Source organism: Thalassophryne amazonica, chromosome 12, assembly GCF_902500255.1.
Source record: "Thalassophryne amazonica chromosome 12, fThaAma1.1, whole genome shotgun sequence".
Classification (NCBI taxonomy): domain Eukaryota; kingdom Metazoa; phylum Chordata; class Actinopteri; order Batrachoidiformes; family Batrachoididae; genus Thalassophryne; species Thalassophryne amazonica.
The window spans coordinates 42,879,225-42,900,015 of NC_047114.1; the positions used below are offsets into that span (position 1 = coordinate 42,879,225).

Consider the following 20,791-nt stretch of genomic DNA (forward strand, 5'->3'; position numbering starts at 1 on the left):
TGAGCTGAGAATAATTTAAAAATAAAACATGATGTTACTGCACTACTGAAGGTTTAATGCTCAGCTAACGTAACCTTAGCCTTTTAGCCTTTCGCTGCAGAATCACAGTTGAGCTGAGTGAATGTTTTAATTTGTAAAAGGTTCAGTCTATTTGTATTTTTACCAAATAAAGCCAATTTTTAAAATTGTTGCTTCTGTGGCTATAACAAAAAATTACTTTAAATAACTTAGATATTTTTTAATTCTTTTTTTTTTTTTTTTTTTTTTTTACTGTTTTGTGTTTCTTGATATTTTAAGATATATGTTTTTACTTGTCCACATCAGGAACATTTGCTGTTAAGATGACTTAAATACAGATGCAATTCAAAAGCTTCCAGTGTTGGAGCTGAATACCAAAACCTGAAGTCCAGAGAAAGAAGATCTGCTCTTCAAAATGTGAGAAAACTGTCTTCAAAAACTCCACCACAGGTTGAAGCTGCAGAGGACACCATTTGGTTAAATGCCCTAAGAGTCAGGCTCACGTGTCCTCTCTGAAAACTAACACCTACTGCTACGCTTCTAAATATAACAAAGGCTGATTAAACAGAAAGTATTTTATTATTTTAAAAAGCTGTTTCATTTTATTTTTAACATTAAATGAATGAATCATCAAACATGTCCATATAGTCAAACTTCAGTCAAAAAGATATTTGCACAGGTAGAAGAAGCCCCGCCCCCATTTGCACAATTTTAAAACATTCACAATCACAAGTCAAATTCATGTTTTACAAATTACTCTGTCCTGATCACAACATTAAAAGCAATCACATACTCTGAGGACGCAATTAAAAATTGAAATGACTCAATTAAAAAATGATTTCATTATAAGGTTTATGTCACATTGAGCAATCCTAGTTAACCAACACGCTGCAGTCATTGTTACATCATCTTCTGTTGTGTTTAAATAAATATTTGTATTTATTTTACGGTGGCGTTTTTCGTGGTTAAAATGCAGATATGAATGAACCATGTACACATTGATTTTCATGCTATTTTATTTGTCTAAAAATAAATGTCCAAGGTTCCTTATAATGTTAATCAAGAAATCATCTCAATGTGAAACAACAGGTAAGATGGATTTACTATATAGATGAACAAAGATGTCTTTTTTTTTTTTTTTTTACTATTTTACTTATGTGTTCTAATATAAGAAACATTTTTTTTTTCTACAGTAAAAAAAAAAAAAAAAACATTTACAAGGATTTTCTTCAGAAAACTGCTCTGTATAAATTAGGAGTTCTGTGACTAATTTCTGTACTATAGTCTTCTGTGTTTTGGCATGATGCCTCATTTCTATTGGACAGCGTGAAGCTACGTCACAGCTATGAAGCTATGCGTGGCGCCGCGTAAAAAAAAAAGAAAAAAAAAGAAAAAAGAAAGTGTGAAAATAATAATTTTTAGAGCGATTCATGATATGTTTAACGCTCTGAGTCCATGCAGTGTGAAATGCCCTTAAAAGTGTGATACGTATGTCAATGTCATTGCATGGCCACAGAGTTAAGGAGCTGTCAAAGCATAAATCAGGCTTTAGGATTTTAAGGTACCACTCTGCAGCAGACTTAGAAAAAAGAGTGACTCAACCAAATGTAATCTTTTTAATGCACAATTGTGCCTGGTGCTTATTTGAGGCAGGTATTTATTTTTTTTTCAAAGTTTTGACCCAGCCATTAAATGAGGCAGGCCCCTGTTCAAGGTCAGGCGTTTAATCAAGGAAGTATGTAAGCCTGTTTGATGCTGGGGATTACCCGTTGATTGTTTGGTACCTCTTGACTGTAACGATGTAAACCACCACATACATATAATGGATTTTGTCCATTTTATACATATTGCAGATTTTGTTCGTTTTACGCATATAGCAGATTTAGATTATAACAGACAAAATTTGCTGGTCCATCTGAATCCATTATATGCAGGTTTTACTGGACTCGTACATCGAGCCTCTTCTTTCAGAGTATATACAGTGAGGAAAATAAGTATTTGAACAACCTGCGATTTTGAGAGTTCTCCCACTTAGAAATCACGGAGGGGTCTGAAATTTTCATCTTAGGTGCATGTCTACTGTGAGAGACATAATCTACACAAACAAACAAACAAAAAATCCAGAAATCACAATGTATGATTTTTTTAATAATTTATTTGTATGTTACTACTGCAAATTAGTATTTGAACACCTGTGAAAATCAATGTTAATATTTGGCACAGTAGCCTTTGTTTGGAATTACAGAGGTCAAATGTTTCCTGAAGTTTTTCACCAGGTTTGCACACACTGCAGCAGGGATTTTGGTCCACTCCTCCATACAGATCTTCTCTAGATCTTTCAGGTTTTGAGTTTCAGCTCCCTCCAAAGATTTTCTATTGAGTTCAGGTCTGGAGACTGGCCAGGCCACTCCAGGACCTTGAAATGCTTCTTACAGAGCCCCTCCTTAGTTGCGCTGGCTGTGTGTTTGGGGTCATTGTCATGCTGGAAGATCCAGCCACGACCCATCTTCAATGCTCTTACTGAGGGAAGGAGGTTGTTTGCCAACATCTCGCAAAACATGACCCCCATCCATCCTCCCTTCAATACGGTACAGTCATCCTGTCCCTTTTGCAGAAGAGCACCCCCAGAGAATGATGTTTCCACCCCCATGCTTCACGGTTGGGATGGTTTTCTTGGGGTTGTTCTCATGCTCTAAATATGGTAGGTGGAGATGATTCCAAAAAGCTCTATTCTGGTCTCATCTGACCACATGACCTTCTCCCATGCCTCCTCTGGATCATCCAGATGGTCACTGGTGAACTTCAAATGGGCCTGGACATGTGCTGGCTTGAGCAGGGGGACCTTGCTGCCCTGCAGGATTTTAAACCATGACAGCATCATGTGTTAATAATGTAATCTTTGTGACTGTGGTCCCAGCTTCTTCAGGTCATTGACCAGGTCGTCCTGTCTGTGTAGTTCTGAGCTTTATCAGAATCACCCTTACCCCACAAAGCGAGATCTTGCATGGAATCCCAGACCAAGGGAGACTGACAGTTATCTTGTGTTTCTTCCACTTTCTAATAAATAATCATAACAGCTGTTGTCTTCTACCAAGCTGCTTGCCTGTTGTCCTGTAGTCCATCCCAGCCTTATGTAGGTCTACAGTTTTGTCCCTGGTGTCCTTAGACAGCTCTTTGGTCTTGGCTATGGTGGACAGATTGGAGTGTGATTGATTGAGTGTGTGAACAATTTGTCTTTTATACAGGGAACAATGTCAATGTTGATCGAGTACCGGAGGGATGTCTGTAATACAGTCAGGCCGAACAGATTGTTTGTCAACTTCAGGTGCGTAATCCACATGTTGAACACTTGGAGAACTCTCGGCAAGATGATCATGTGGGAACATTGTACTGTGTACGTCTTGCTCTGGGGACACCCCTGGATCAACTGGGACTGTGCTCCCAAAAGTTCGGACCTGCACACTCGAAGGGTCCCTGAACCAATAGGTCAGAATAATTTCATCTTCCTCCTCATCCGAGGGAATCATTTCATCTATGGAGGGGTTTGCACGAGTTGGCGGCCTACGTTTCGCGAAATCCAGAACAGGATGTATGTCATCTGTCGGTAAGTACCCACACGGAAGTAGTAAGTCCCTATGCAATGTCCTCAAGGGACCCTCTCTGTTCTCGGGCTTGACCGTGTATACTGGAAGTGTTCCAGCTCTGCTTACCACAACATGGACAGTTGCTTCCCACTTATCAGAGATTTTGTGCTTCCCCGTTACAGTTTTCCTGCTCTTTGGCTCAAACCACCCCCTTGAACACAAGCTCGGGGTGATCAGGACTCTTCAACACAACACTTCTTGATTATTCTTCTCTACAAGAGTCAGACCACCAGAGCAAGAATTTTAGCTGAGGAAGCTTCTGCGATTTGAAGCGAAACGTCCTCGCGTCAAGCAACCCAGTCCAGTCGAAGATTCAAGCTTCTCTACTATCGACTGGTAGGCAGGGCTGGCGGCCGAACATGAGCTCGTATGGCATGAACCCTGTCACCTCGTACCTTGTACAGTTGTACGCATGGACTAAGTGTTTCACAAACTCACGCCAACGAGACTTATCTTGGTTCTCCAAGGTACCTAACATGTTCAACAATGTGCGATTGAATCGCTCGACTGGGTTACCACGAGGGTGGTATGGGGTTGTCCTCACTTTATGTATGCTGGCAGCTCGACAGAGCTCTTTGTTCAGGCGAGACTCAAAATCGGGTACCTGGTCAGTGTGGAGCTTTTCCGGGAACCCATAATGCACAATGAAATTGTCCCACAGACACTTCGCCACAGTTCGGGACTTTTGGTTGGGCGTTGGAATGGCGACTGCGAACTTTGTAAAGTGATCTGTGATGACAAGAATGTCCTTCGCTCCACTGTTGTCAGGTTCCAAGGAAAGAAAATCCATGCAAAGTAACTCAAGCGGCCTCATAGTGTTGATACTGTTGTGTGGGCCACCCGAAGAGGAGGTACTGCTGGCCAACGCCAGAGGGTGCCCTGCCTGTTTGTCGGGTTTCAGGCACCAGAGGGCGCAGTCCCCAGGAGTCACCAGGAGCCAATCATCATCATCATCACCCCATAAAAGCCTGGAAGAGACACCACAACTCTGCCGAGTTATCAGCTTACCACGCAGGTAAACTTTCTCAGCTGTTTTGTGCCGTTAGCACACGTTTTTGCAGCAGAGCTTTTTGCAGTCGTAACCTTTTTATACACTTGCAGCTTGTAGCCGAGTTTGTGGAAGTTGGAAGGAGTTGGCGTACCCACTCCTCACTCCAGACTTGATTTAAGTGTACATAAGGCACTGCATGTACTCTGAGTTCCTGTGTTTGGAGGTGGAGGTTTTTCCCTCAGGAAGGAACTGTACCTTTGCTGACTGTTTGCTGGGTGTACACCCACCCACCTTTAACCTGTGTCTGTTCCTGCCAGCAGTACCGGATCTGACAGCTGGAAGCAGAGGCCACCTGGGGACTCGGGACTTGGCAGCTTCAACATACTGCAGGTCTCCGTTGGTGGTGGAACCTTGTGGGTCCCAGCTCTTCTCTGGATAGGCGTCTCCTACCCTGGGGCCTGCCCACATGTCACCTTTTGTACTTGTGATTGACTGACTAAAAGCAGTATTTGACCTGTTGTGCACATTTGCTGCAATAAATTGTATTTATTGGCTTATCTATTGACCGTTCATTTACGCCCCGTGTTGTGGGTCCGTGCATTACACTTTCCCCAACAGATACTGACTAACGGTGCCGCCTTGTCAGGTAGTGTCTTTCGGCGCACACATCTTCCACACATCTTCACTTTTTTTTCAACATCTACAGCCATCTTGGGCCAACAGAACCTCGTTCTTACAAGATCTAAGGTGTGATCTGCCGCCATGTGTCCCATGCAAACTCGTCAAGACCATGTCACGAAGCTCAGTTGGCAAAACCAGCTGATAAGATGTCTGAGGGCTGACTGTCGTCTCCGGTACAGCACATTATTGCGGAGCTCAAGACGCTGTAGCTCTCTCAATAAGAGTGGAAGTTCCGGAAGCTCGCTCCGTAGTGTGGGGGGTGGCTTCTCCCTGCGCTCAAGCTGAAGGATGGCGTGCCCCAAACACTGATCTGCCCTTTGCTTGCTTGCCAGCTCTGCCTCAGTCAAGTGAGGGATAGCTGGCAACCCTCCAATGTGATCTTCCTTCCCATAGCCATTAGGCACAGCTCTTGTGGAAGTGGTAAGAGTCTCAACCAAGGTAGCACCACCAGGAACACCCTGATTGTCACTGAAAACCAACTGCCTTTCACAAATAGCTTGAACAGCATCTTGATCAATTGTGTCGATGTTGCCCGGCCCAGAGAGATGGTCGCGGGCGAACTGACAAATTCGCTCCCTTTCTTTCCGCGATTTGAAATCGTCTGACAAGTTGCCATGAGGTCTGCGTGACAGTCCGTCGGCGTCTGTGTTTTTCTTCTCGGGTCTGTACACAAGCTTGAATGAAAAGGTAGACAATGTGGCAAGCCATCTGTAACTCTTTGCATAGAGTTTTGCAGTAGTCAAAAGATACGTCAATGGGTTACTGTCAGTGACCATGGTGAAATGATTTCCATATAGGTAGTCACAAAATTTTTCGGTAACTGACCATTTAAGCACCAAGAATTCCAGCTTATGGGCTGGGTACTGGCTCTCACTCCTCGATAGCCCTCTGCTCGCATAAGCGATGACGCGGAGCTGACCTTCCTGTTCTTGATAAAGGACAGCACCCAGACTGCTGGTGCTGGCATCAGTGTGCAGCACATACGGCTTTTGAGGATCGGCGAAACCCAATACAGGAGCAGTGGTAAGTGCTTCGATGACCTGCTCAAATGCCTGCTGACAAGCAGAGGTCCACCGACCTCCAAAGGGTTCTTTCGGGTTGTGGTAAGTCTAATCAGCTGTCTGCTTGAAGTTGGACTTTCTGCGTGGAGGTGGGTAGCTGGAAGTGAGGCTGTGCAGAAGCTTTACGATGTTAGAGTACCCCTTCACAAACCTGCGGTAGTACCCAGCAAACCCCAAGAAGGACCTCAATTCTCTCAAGTTCTGTTGGACTGGCCAAGTCTTGAGAGAAGCGATTTTCTCTGGGTCCGTCTCAACCCCATTCCTGGAAATGACATGTCCAAGGTACTTGACAGAGGTCTGGAAAAAAGAACACTTTTCAGGTGAAAGCATTAGAGCAAATTCCTTAAGGCGACCAAGAACCTTCAAGAGGCGAGCCTCGTGCTCCTCCAGGGTCGCAGAGAAAATGATCAGATCGTCCAGGAAAACCAAGACCTCCTTCAAGTGCATGTCGCTCACGCATTTTTCCATTAACCTTTGGAAGGTACTTGGTGCATTTGTCACACCCTGGGGCATCCAGTTAAATTCCCAAAACCCGAGGGGGCATACAAAAGCTGTCTTAGGTTTGTCTGCCTCCTCAACTTCGATCTGGTAATAACCAGATTTTAAATCAAGAACGGAAAACCACTGGGAGCCTGAAACTGCAGAGAAGGTGTCTTCAAGCTTGGGAAGCACATATGCATCCTTTATCGTCTGCAGGTTCAGCCTGCGATAGTCAATACAAAGTCTGACAGTACCGTTCTTTTTCCTGACCACCACAATCGGGGATGAAAAAGGGGACTCAGATTCCCAAATAACTCCAGTATCCAGGAGCTCTTGGATGTGCCTATGAACAGCTTCAACATCAGCTGGGTGTATTGGCCGGGGCCACAGCTTAAAAGGGGTCTCATCTGAAAACTAATGTGATGCGCCACTTTGTCTGTTCGCCCAAAATCCAAATCATGTTGTGCAAACACTTCTGATATGCTATGGATCTGCTGGACAATGCGCTCCTTCCATTCAGGTGGGAGTGGCGATTCTTCAAAGTTAAAGGGCAAATTAACCTTTGAAAGTGAGTCAGCATCAGCCAGTTTACTCATGCAATGTTATTGGGACAAGACGCATTGGTAAGTGCAGATGTCTTCAAGTTTACATCCCGCAGACAGGACAACATCATGTTCAGACACATTGCTCCCAATGACAGGCAGTTTAAAAGGTCACTGGTTGGGAAGATCAACCAAGCAAGACTTCACTATTAACCCACCAGGCAAAGAAGATGAAGACAGATGCTCAACCACAACAGTCTTCTCGTTCTGAAAGTTGTTAGCTACAGTAACACCTTCGATAACAATGGTCTCTCCAGCCGGAATGACCTCCTGCCCCTTTCCCTGTAGTCTCACCATGCCATGGCTATCATTAGCTTGTCTGCGTCGAAGTTCAAGGACTTTGATCACCGCTTGATAGCCATAATGGGCTGGCTAGTAGTTGGTTGGCTCACTGTCTGAATAAATGCCGTACAAGACATCCATGGTATTGGTACCTATCAGGACAAGGGACTGTGAGTCGGCCCGGACATCAGGTACAACCAAAGCAAGGGTAGGCACTCCTATTGGTACACCAAACAAAGCCTGTCAAAATCAATGGTCATTTCAATGTAACCTAAGTAGGGCACCGATTGCCCGTTTGCGCCCTCTACCTGTAAGAGATCGTGCAGAGGTTTGATCTCTTGTTCAGCCAGGTGCTCTTTATAAAATGAATGGGGGGCGGTGGTAACCTGTGAACCCGTATCAAGGAGAAAGTTAACTTGCAACTCGCCATTGATGGTCACTTCGGCTGTACTTTGGGTGCCAACCAATCCAGAAGGAAGCTTAAAAGTGCAGCTTACGGTTTGAAGTAGTGCACACATACACCCTGTGTCCCTTTGAGGAGCGTGGTCATCTTTCTTCAGCCCCTGCCTGCTCCACGACAGAGACTGAGTCTAGTTTAAAGGTGAGCTAGGGCGGTTCTGTTGGTCCCACTCATGCTGCCTTTCCTCTAACTGTCTTCTCTTCTCAGTCACCAAAGTTGGGTTTGAGTCATTAGTGCAAAGTGTTGCGATGTGTCCCTCCTCTCCGCAATTAAAGCAGTACCAAGGTCTGGGTCTGTGTACGTAGTTCTTTCTTAGTTGTTTTGACATGTCTGGCTTTGTACTGTATGATGCTCTTTCCTGTGTATTACCTGTAGCATCCCCATCACTATAAGCTTTGGACTTCTTCTGAGTCATTAAGGTGGTTAATTGACTCTGGAGTTTAGCGACCTGTTTCCTAAGATCATCAATTGCACCGGCATTGGTCTCTGGGTTCTCTGTCGGCTCGAGAATACTGCTGCTCTGCGACTGGAGTTGAGCTTTCTGCTTTGCGGGCCCTACATGTTTTCTCATGCGCCTAGCTTTGGTTTCCTGTCTGTCCTCAGTGCGTAGCATTAATAGAAGCTCTGGAAATGGAGGTGGGGAGTTTTTCTTCTGCTTAAGTTGTAAACTAGAGAGCAGGGTAACATCCCAACACACCCTAAAAAATTGCTTGAGAAGATGTTTACCCACTTCCTCTGGTGCAACACCCCCCCAACAGCCTGCTTCAGTACGAGCTGCAACCGCTGCAGGTAAGCTGACGGCTTCTCGCCCAGATCCTGGAGAGTATTTATGACTTGAGCAAACAGCTCTTCTCCATCTTTGACTGCACTGAAAGCTGAATCTAGAAGTTGCAGATAGGCAGTAGGTAATGAGTTGGAGTGCAACCCTTTAACCACATCCGCTGCGGGTGAAAGCAAACTCTCCAGGATCCTTCGAGACACTTGGAGAGGAGACATGCTGGGATCATTCAAAAGGAGTTCAATGTGTGAGCGCCAAGTATCATAATCTGCCTCGCTATTTGGCCTAGGAATTTTCCCTGAGAAAGAACGAAGTCGGACAGGGAATGACGAGGAGAAACCGGTGTCTTCCATCCTCATGATGTGCTCAACTACAACTTTTTGAACCTCTGGTGGATTGAAATCTCTCACAGAAAGAGGTGGGGCTCATTTTTCATCAATGGTTGGTGTGACAGCTACATCATTACCATTCTGAGGGGGCCCTGACAAAGGACAGGTGGGCAGTGGTGACTCCACAATGGGCAAGTTTGCGGTTCATCTACACGTTGAATGCTTTCAACGTCACTGCTGATCTGTGTCATCATTTCTTCGGCGTACAGCACAGCATGGAGCCTTCACGCGAGTACATGCAGCGCCGTGCTCCTGTCCGCTATTGTGAGCCCGCCCACGCTTCAACACGGTACTGTGTGCCACTTCACATCTCCCTGTTGTTCTTCTGGAGCTATATATACTGCAAGATCATTGCTTCACTTTAACATACTGGACTAATTGAGGACTGTTTCACTGTGTCGCATCGTTTCATAAAAGTGCTCTCTCACGTGCTCTCTCTCTCTCTGTGACAGAGAGAGAGCGAGAGAGAGAGCGGTTTTATTTTGAGGAGTCTGAGTCTCCTTAAAATAAAACCGCTCTCTCTCCTCTATCAGACTCCTTAAAATAAAATAAAAACGCTCTCTCGCGCGCATGTGCTCTCCCTCCCTCTCTCTCTCTCTGTGTGTGTCTAATCAGAGCTGTGACTCTTTAAAATAAACGCGCACTCGCTGCATGTTGGTGCTCTCATCAAATGCCCTGATCAATCAGTCTGATCAAAGCTGAAAAGAGCTGTGACTCTAAAATAAACGCGCACTCGCTGCATTAAAAAAAAAAAAAATAATAATAATAATGTTAAATGACTGTTTTTGAGCCACACTACACGTATAGAGTATAGAGAACAGAGCGCACTTCCACAGAGGCAGAAAATAGCACTGAAACTGGTGCAGCATGGCACACGCGACTGTGTGCACACATTAAAACACGAACACACACAGCTGCAAGTATGAACAAACACTGTTAAAGGCTGAGTATGCGCGTATTTCGGGCGTATTTAAATGAAACACAACGCTGCAATGAGCATCTCTACGAATACGCCACTGTGACAGGCCCTTTAGGCTTGTAATTGGTAATCTGCCTAAAACTTTTCCACACCGAGGCTGCATCATTCTCTGAGATCTGCTGCTGGATGTTCTCAGAGTAGTGTGATCTAGCAATGCTCACTTCCTTGCTAAACCTGTACTTGGCCTCTTTGTAGCAATCTTTGTCCCCACTTTTAAAAGCCTCCTTCTTATCTAACCACAGCCGTTTCAGTTTGGGAGTAAACCAGGGTTTGACATTGTTATAACTCACCCTGGTGCATGATGGTATAATGCTGTCCTCGCAGAAGTGGATATACGAGGTCACAGTGTCCGTATACTCATCCAAACTCTCACAAGCAGACCTCATTGAGTCCCAGTCTGTGGTTTCAAAGCACGCGTGGAGCTCCTCCACAGCCTCAACGGTCCATTGTTTTATTGTCCTCACTACAGGTTTAGAGCTTCAGTCTCTGTCTGTACGCGGGGATTATAGGTTGAAGAGGATTTGCAAATCATTGTATTGTTTTTAATTTACATTTTATTTACATGAGCCAACAAATCCATTGGTTGTCCCTTTGCATATTTTGAAAATTTGGGATTTGATTGACAATATCGGAATACAAATTATGTTTAAAGTAAAAAATAAACTTCTACCACAACATGTCCAGGACGTGTTTAAAATGAGGGACTCCAGTTAAGGAACTTTATTATTTCAGAAATCAAAGATTCAAACTAGCTGTTGGGAAGGTGTAGTGACACGGACCCACAACAGGGGGCGTTAATGAACGGACAATGGATTAAGCCAAAAAGTAACAATTTAAACCTCCAGATACAATGTCACCCATGCAGCTCCTGTTGGTCTCCTTCCTGGATGGAGTGAGAGGCGAAAAATGTCGTCCTCTCACTGTCTGTCAATCCAGCCTCCGATAGACCCCGCAGGAACACGGCTGCACACTGACCACTGTTTTCAGACAACGAATAATCACAGCAGAGAAAATTACCTTGCTTGGTAGCTGATTTCTCAGCGGGGAGGTGGAGTTGCAGTCCGGCCTTTATGGTGATGGTGTTGAGTGGTGGATGAGTGACAGCTGGTACGGATGATGAGTGACAGCTGTCACTCCCGGTCGCTCCGACGCCCTCTCGTGCTTGAAGCCCGCACTTCAAGCAGGGCGCCATCTTGTGGTGGTGGGCCAGCAGTACCTCCTCTTCAGCGGCCCACACAACACTAGCCTTTAAACACCATAAACATACTTTTTGCCTTTAAATGTAAGATCAAATTTTAAGGGATAATTTTCAGATATTTAAATGAGATTTTGAAGACCCCATTTTGGTAGGAGCTAGCAGGGTTAAATCATCGACATAAATCAAACAACCGACATAATTTTTCCTAAGATAATATCCGATACCACTTTCGTTAAACTTAATTAACAGGTTGTCAATGTGTACAGAGAACGGAATGGGAGAAAGAACATAGTGAGACCATTTTACTTTAACTATCTGATTGGTGGACATAAAAAATAATAATAACCTAAGTACAATAGGAAAAATAAGTCATTCCACAAAAATGGCACAATTTGTGTCCCTCTCATCTCTTGAGGTGTATTTCATCTATTGGGTCACCAAAATTTATATTTAAACAGCTTGATATAAACTTTGAAATATATCCTTTTAAACATTGTAAAAACATGAACCAAATTTTTATTTTTTATGTGAAATAAAATCATTTTTTTCAGTTTACAGCACCCATTTTGTCATGTCTCTTATGACTTCAGTGAAAGTATACTTTGAAAATATTAAATAAAAATATAAAAGTCAATAAATTTTGATATCAACCAGAACATCTATTTGTACTCTTTTGTTGGTCATGTTTTAGTTTTAATTAATTGTTACCTAATCACCTGCAGAGTGAACGTGAGATGTGGAAAAAGAATGTAGAGGTAAGGGAAAAGAAAGCAATCAAAGACCTGAGTGAAAGAGAACAGCAGGCCAGATAAGGGAGATCAACCAGAGCAGCCTCCACAGCTGAGATCTTCGAGATTAGGGCAATGGGTACAGATATGCTGTTGAACCTGTTTTTACTTTAGGTTAATAAAACTCAATTCACCTTGCAATTTATATCTGTTGTCCTTCCTATGGTTGCATAATGAAATATAATGGTAATGGAAAATCCTACACACTGTATTTAAGAGTAATGTTTGTTGACTACTGTCTAAAATGTTGAGAGCTATCATAAGATCATTGATTTTGATTACAATACTTCAACTACACTACATTTTTGATGAAAAACCCAAAGAGTGCTTTCATACATAACTACATTTCAAGCTTTAGCATAAAAAAGGGAGATTTTATATTTTTATATTTAAAATTATTGAATCAGGGTGGGGGACATTTGATTAACATTTAATGACCATATTCAGACAGTTTCCATAGTGTACATAATGGGGTTGAAGAATAACAGAGACCACATTTTGAAATAATGACCAAAAATAATAATAAATCTAATGCCTGAGACAGGAAAATATTTTTGTGATAGTTAAATATGTCCTTAATGCTGCATAGATACAAATAATATAATTTGGTAAAAAAAAAAAAATGAAAATGTTGAAGTCCAATTCTAACCATTCTCATGAAATGACTCAAATATTTCTGGCTAATAATATGACATAGTTTGCTGTAGTCTACGAGGGCTGTCCGTAAAGTATAGGTCCTTTTTATTTTTTTCAAAAACTATATGGATTTCATTCATATGTTTTTACGTCAGACATGCTTGAACCCTCGTGCGCATGCGTGAGTTTTTCCACGCCTGTCGGTGACGTCATTCGCCTGTGAGCACTCCTTGTGGGAGGAGTCGTCCAGCCCCTCGTCGGAATTCCTTTGTCTGAGAAGTTGCTGAGAGACTGGCGCTTTGATCAAAATTTTTTTCTAAACCTGTGAGACACATCGAAGTGGACATGGTTCGAAAAATTAAGCTGGTTTTCAGTGAAAATTTTAACAGCTGATGAGAGATTTTGAGGTGATTCTGTCGCTTTAAGGACTTTTCACGGTGCGAGACGTCGTGCAGCGCTCTCAGGCAGCGTCATCAGCCTGTTTCAAGCTTAAAACCTCCACATTTCAGGCTCTATTGATCCAGGACGTCGTGAGAGAACAGAGACGTTTCAGAAGAAGTCGGTTTCAGCATTTTATCCGGATATTACACTGTTAAAGGAGATTTTTTTAATGAAAGACGTGTGGACGGGTCCGCGCGTCGGGACGCAGCCGACGCGGCGCGGCGGCACAGGAAAAACACCTCCGTGTTGATAACCATTTGTTAAAATCCAGTTGGCTTTTGATGGCTTTCAGTGGAGTGAGTATATGAGAAATTGTTTATCAGCTGGAGATGTTCCAACTTTCTCCTCAAGGCTTCCAACAGAGGTGTTTTTCCTCTGGCGGAGCGTCGCGGCGGCTGCGAGCCGACGCTGCAATCCACCCGCACGTCTTTCATTAAAAAAATCTCCTTTAACAGTGGAATATCCGGATAAAATGCTGAAACCGACTTCTTCTGAAACTTCTCTGTTCTCTCACGACGTCCTGGATCAACAGAGCCTGAAATGTGGAGGTTTTAAGCTTGAAACAGGCTGATGACGCCGCCTGAGAGCGCTGCGCGACGTCTCGCACCGTGAAAAGTCCTTAAAGCGACAGAATCACCTCAAAATCTTTCATCAGCTGTTAAAATTTTCACTGAAGACCAGCTGAATTTTTCGAACCATGTCCACTTCGATGTGTCTCACAGGTTTAGAAAAAATTTTGATCAAACAAAGCGCCAGTCTCTCAGCAACTTCTCAGACAAAGGAATTCCGACGAGGGGCTGGACGACTCCTCCCACAAGCAGTGCTCACAGGTGAATGACGTCACTGACAGGCATGGAAAAACTCACGCATGCGCACGAGCGTTCAAGCATGTCTGACGTAAAAACATATGAATGAAATCCATATAGTTTTTGAAAAAAATAAAAAGGACCTATACTTTACGGACAGACCTCGTACTTTATCAAAAGTTTCAGTTGCATCAAGCATGGTCACAAAAAACATTACTTTTCTTGTAGTTGTAATAGCTTGTGACATCATTCATGACAAAAGTACCTTGAATAGTGGAGACACCTGGTTTCAAACCAAACTGCAGGTCACAGCTCATTTATGCTTGTTTTGCTTTAACTAGAATAATGATAAACAATTTTTTCAATAATTCTGCTCAAGGTAATGGCATGCTAATTATTTGAATTGGTGATCATGCTCTTATTTTTACTATTTCGTAACTGGACTCAATAATGAATCTGTGTGGACCATACATTATATGATCAGACTGCGTACTTTCCTCTCCATGAGATTTACCATGTTTCAGTTGATGAACTATTTTGGAAACTTCATATAGGGTGATCATATACTCAACTTCAATACCCTTATAATTCTATTTGAAATTTTCCTGTACATATATATCATTCTTTTCAAAATGCTCATATGGGACACTGTTATACAGACTTTTATATTTATTACTAAAAATTCCAGCATCATCAGTGTACCCATCAATATTGCTAGATAATACATTATTTCACCCTTTAATTTTTCTAACCTTAAAGAATATCCATCTTATTTTTATACAAATACAGACATGATGCCCTGTGCCTCAGACTTATTGGCACTGCTATTCCTAAACAAGTTAAAGCCCTGCTTTGAGTCTCCAGGTGATGCTGAAATGGATTTGCCCAAAGAATTGGACCCTGGTGCCATTGGACCGTACGATGCAGAGACATCGCCTCCCTTCCACCTGTTATAGATAGAATAGGGTCTACAATTAGGGTTTACATTAACTGATCTCACTTTGTTGCTACAGCTATCACATGGTTACACTGTGCTCATGGACTCCTCAGAAATGTTTAATTATGTTCTATCCTATGTTTCTGATGCTATTTAATGTATATTTCCACCATATAGCCACACATCCTTAGCTGTAGCATTGTCCAAGCAGAGGGTCACCCCTTGAGTCTGGTCTGCTCGAGGTTTCTTCCTCAAATTAGTCATTCATTCAAATCATCAAAACTTGAGGTTTGTCATTCATTCATTCAAAGCATAAGAGGGAGTTTTCCTTGCCACTATTACCACCTCCTGGCTTACTCTGGGGGTAGGTAAGGTTAGACTTTACCTTTTTTAGTTGTTATTTGGTGCTACATTAAATGGAAAATAAACTGACATTGAACTATTAAAATTGTACTAGCTACGGGCACATGTATCTTCGAGAGTTTTTGTTATTTTCATATTTTAATTGTAATTTTTTTCCTCTTTTTCTTCTTTTCTCTTTTTATTTTATTTTTTTGTTTTGTTGTTGTTGGTTTTTTCTTTCACCTCACTTTTATTTTTTTCTTTTCTTCTTTAGTGACGTGACTAAGGTCACATCAACAGGGGGAGTGGTAAGAGTGTTCCATGATGCATAACACAAAATGGCTGACGCACATCCAAAGTGTCCTTGTAACTATCTGATCTTAACCTAACTGCCTTTCAAAATGGCTGATGCACAAAAAGTCCTTGTATTTGGTAAAACTATCAGATCCTTTTACAGCTGTCTAATTGATAAACCAAAGTATTCATGTCTATTTGGAAAAAGAATCAGCATGATGGAACACTGTTTTTATTGCGTGAAACTACACTACATACATAAACACACACTATAAGATTTTTACATAACAACCATGAACACACCACGAACAGACACCACCCACTTTCACCACCCTGCAGCCAGCTCACACAGACACTGATTCAAGCCAGGTTAAGGACTGTCAACATGGGAGTGGCTTAGGCTAAAGTAATAAATAATTACTTTAATAAATAATAGCAAATAATTACTGGTCTGCTTGAGGTTTCTTCCTCAGAGGGAGTTTTTCCTTACCACTGCTGCTCTGGGGGTTAGTAAGGTTAGACCTTACTTGTGTGAAGCGCCTTGAGACATCTCTGTTGTGATTTGGTGCTATATAAATGAAAATAAATTGAAATTGAAATTGGAGGTCTCACTATGATAAATGAACCTAACAGGCCCTAACATATGTGGATACTTCTGAGCAAATGTTTTTGAAGTGTTTTGTAGGAATGAGGACTTTCGAGGAGTCTGATTGTTTCTCAAATGATGTAGGTCAAGGTCAAAACATTTTTGATTCTCAAATGATGTAGGTCAAGGTCAAATCACTGGTGTCAAGGTCAAACAGATATACTTAAAAGCCACCCCAAAACCAATATGACATAAACTTAATGAATCTGAGATATTGGTGATACATATTATGCTGGAAAAATGACGGTGTATTTATCGTATGCATGTCATAGTGTCTCTCCAGGTGGGTTTAGCTGGTTGGTGGGTCAAAAGTCCAAAGGTGTACTTTTATTTCCAGTCAGCCTTTTTTACTGTGTGAGGTCCAAAGGGTAAGAAAATGTACTTATAAAATGAATGCAACAATGAAATTTTTAGTGATGTCAAGCAGAATATTCCTTAAAAACAAACATGGGATTTGTTGACTCCATTTGATTTGTTGCTTTGACTGAGTTACATTTTGTCTGTGGAAATTTCACAGATGTAAAGAAGATACTTCCCAAAATCGTAACGTAACTTGTAGGAAAAACATGGGTCATTATACAAATAATGAATGTTTGAGTTCAATGGTATGAATATTTCATAAGGTGAAAGCTGGAGCATACCATTCAACGAGGCGAAGCTGAGTTGAATGGTATGCTCCAGCTTTCACCAAATTAAATATTTGTTCCATTGAACTCAAACATTCATTATTTGTTTTATATAACAGCTAAAATAGGTTGCTGTCATTTGATATTTTATTAATTTATAAACAACAGAAAAAGGACTTACATTTTGGTGTTCCACTGCTGCTAAAGTCCAAATTGTGACATGTAGTCCAGTGATGCTGCACTGAAAAAAATTATACTTTGGATCAACTTAAAAAAAATTGATGTAATTTGTTACAGCTAATTTTTTTAGTTTCTCACAATGTATATTTATCATTTTGTAAAGTGATTCCAGCAGATTTAAACTGGAAACCACAATTTTCCATTAGACCAATGTAATTAAGTACTTTGAATGAAGTGCACTGTGTTTCACTTTTTTCAGTGTGTGCACTGACTTCGGACTTCCATAAAAAAGAAGAAGAAAAAAAAAGACTGTGTAGTTAAAAATTAACTAAGTGTTCAGCAGTCTCTTTGAGCCAATGTACACGTGAGACCTGTCCTCAACATGGCTGATTTTGGAGAGATCCTCCAAAACATTGGAGAATTTGGAAGATTCCAAATACTCAATCTGGTTGTACTTTCCTCTTCAAATTTTTTCTATATTGTTCTCATAGTTAGTTCTCTGTTTATCCAGTCAGATCCAGAGCGACACTGTAACACAGACTGGATCCTCTGTGCTGATCCTAACCTGACAGCAGAAGAGCAGCTGAACCTGACCGTGCCCTTGGAGCTGGACGGGACCTACAGCAGGTGTCAGATGTTTGTCCCTGTCGACTGGGACATTGATGCCATCAGAGAGTTTGGACTCAAAGAAACCACAGGCTGTCAGAATGGATGGAAATACAACAATACAATGTACAAGACCACCATAGTAACTGATGTAAGTAATAGAGAAACTCTTAAACATTATTATTCATATAATAAATTATCTTAAAATGCATTTCTTGATTAATCATTTAGTTTTGTTTATTTACAGTTTGATCTTGTTTGTGACAAGTCTCACTTTGTGGAAGTGGCACAAAGTGTATCCATGGCTGGTCTTGTTCTTGGTTGTATTATTTTTGGACCTTTTGCTGAATCGTAAGTCTATTTCTTGTAACAAGAGCTGTGTTTTTCAAGTACGATGTGATGAAAGACACAATTGTACTACAACAGTCCTACCAGTAAGACTCAGGAGGTCACAACAAAAACAAGAAATTTTGATCTTGAACAGCTATCATAATAAGGAACACACTGAAATACAGGTCTAAGAGTAGACAGCGGTTGCTGGCAAACATCCCCAGATGCTAAAAGGCTGCAGGGAGGTGCAGATCTTTGATCCTGCCATCAGGAGTGGCAGGGGAAAATGGCGTACCCCCTGACATCAAGACAGGGACCATCTGACAGCAGTGGGATGGAAGAGGTGATATTGGGGTAATCTGAGTGGAAGAGAGATGAGTGAGAAATGATCATTTTAAGTATGAATGGATGTTTTAAGACTGAATGGATGGTGAAGCTACCAAGCTGTGATTAATTCACCAATTATGAATTAAGTTTGAATAACTCACAATGCAGTATAAATACAATAAATCACTCAGTCAAGGTTAAACACCACCACAATCATTGTGAGGATTGCTGATTTTGTAGTTGTCCAGAAGACAAACATTGAAATTGTCCACTAGGAGGGTGAGCCACAGAAGATCATCAGTGAAATTGCTGGCTGTTCAGTGTGCTGTGCTAACGTGTATTCATGGAAAGTTGACTGCAACAGAAAAGTGTGGTAGGAAAAGTGTTGCGATTGGCTGTGCTGCTGAAATAATTTTTTCATACACAAACACACCACAGTCCAGGTCCAAATTGATCAAAATGCAGGTGGAACTGTCTATTACCCAGGAATAAATGATCATTTATAAGAAAAGGTGGTGGGTGAACAAACCATTCTGTTTTGTGAGCGGCTTATATCCTCCTCGACGGCGCTTTCTTTGTTGTCATCCCCTGACAGCTGCGCTTCATCCTCGTCTTCTGTCGCGTATGGCTCGAACATATACGGTTGGAGCCCCTCATTATTTTCACCGTCGCTTCGTTCATCAGAAACTTCCTCGTCTTCTTCAAAAACAATCGATATGTCACTTAAATCTTCGATATAATCGCTCACTATGCCTTCGCTGTCTGTGTCTGCCGTATTGGTAAACAGAGCATCGCTTCGACACATTTACTCGCATGACGTCACATCCGTCGCAACGATAAAGTAGGTCAACTCGGAGGCGGTAAATACAAATTCTCAGATGGGAAACGAAACGTCTAAATCCTTGTTCAGTGTAATTTTATGGTGAAATAAAACAAAGACAGCATGTGGAAAAAGCTTTTTTTATTCTAATATGTAAAAACGTCATGGTGTGGCACGGACCCTTTAACTAATCTGCTAAAGTTGAGGTTTGACTGAAATTTGATAATGTAGTTTTTGCCTTTTTTCTCCCTAATTTTTGCTCTTCATCTGTGGGTCAAAAGAAATTCTGAACTGAAATGTTACTAGCATTCCCATCAAATGTGATTAATTTTCTTCCTCAAATAAACCAGTTAAATATGATGATGAGCCTCTTTTTAAACATTATTATTGTTATTTATTATTATTTTTGTCAGTGTACATGACAACAAAGAGTTGCCAGCTGCTGGAAAATTTTTTGTAAAAACACACTCTTGCAGGCACACAAAAAGGGTCAGATTCAGGCACTTCAGCTAGTAATGTGAACACAGCATACGTTCTAAGCCGCCTTTACAAATAGGCAGGCTGTCCTTTCTGCAAACTTTTTTTTTCCCCCACAAGTGGGCAGTTTGTTCACAGTTTGTGACATTCAAACCCGTTCTTACACCTTTGTCTGTCTGCTATCAAAGGCTGCCTGCCTTATTTTTGCTGGCTGATCCACGGACCGCACGGCAGGAGAGTGCCTGCCCCCAGGTTCCTGTCACACACCGACAGGTTTTGACTGCGCCCAGCTCAGGATGCAGCTGAATCCTCTCCATGTGCGGCAGGACATTTCACACAATTCAGAAAAACGTACAGGAATTGTAGACCTGTATTTATAATATTATGAATGAGATGTGCGTTATTTGGAAGAAAGTTGAGGTGTAACTGACTTTAGCCCAGGAAGCACCCCCGCCTTTTCCCTTCCATTACAAAGAGGTGAGCTGGCCATCGCACGCCCCACCCCATTTTTTTCACCTTCTCACTGCTTCTGTGAACTCTGACAGCAAGCAGGGCACCTTCAGCTGCCTGCAGGGGGCGCCTATTTGCCAATTCTACACACAGTGACAAGAAAACCATTTTGCGGAGATTTTTTGTTGTTGTTCAATGCTTGTGCCCACCGTGCTGCCCTGCCAAAAATGGCACCCCGAACGGTGGCCCATATGGCCAGTACTAAAAACCGCCACTGATATTAATGGAGATATGGCGAATAATACACTGTAAAACTCAGTGAGTTTGTTGAACTCAAACCATTTTAGGAAACCGATTCCCAACTTAAATCAAATAATTTTCAAAAATGTAATTGTTAAATTTTTAGTAACAACAATTTATAGTTAATTATACTTATGTAAATCTAGTGTATGTTTTTCAATGAACAAAGTGACAAATAAATTTTTGCCTAAAAAATTTGCATTACATTTTGGATTAGATTTT

At 41.8% G+C, this 20,791-nt stretch overlaps 1 protein-coding gene across 1 annotated transcript in view; it reads left to right on the top strand.

The window, feature by feature from the left end:
• The first annotated feature begins 17,641 nt into the window (after positions 1-17,641).
• LOC117521226 (solute carrier family 22 member 13-like) overlaps positions 17,642-20,791 on the top strand; it is a 51,437-nt gene continuing 48,287 nt past the window's right edge. The window contains exons 1-2 of the mRNA XM_034182564.1: positions 17,642-18,016; positions 18,113-18,216. Coding sequence (XP_034038455.1) covers positions 17,642-18,016; positions 18,113-18,216 — 479 coding nt within the window. The remainder of the gene's footprint in view (positions 18,017-18,112; positions 18,217-20,791) is intronic.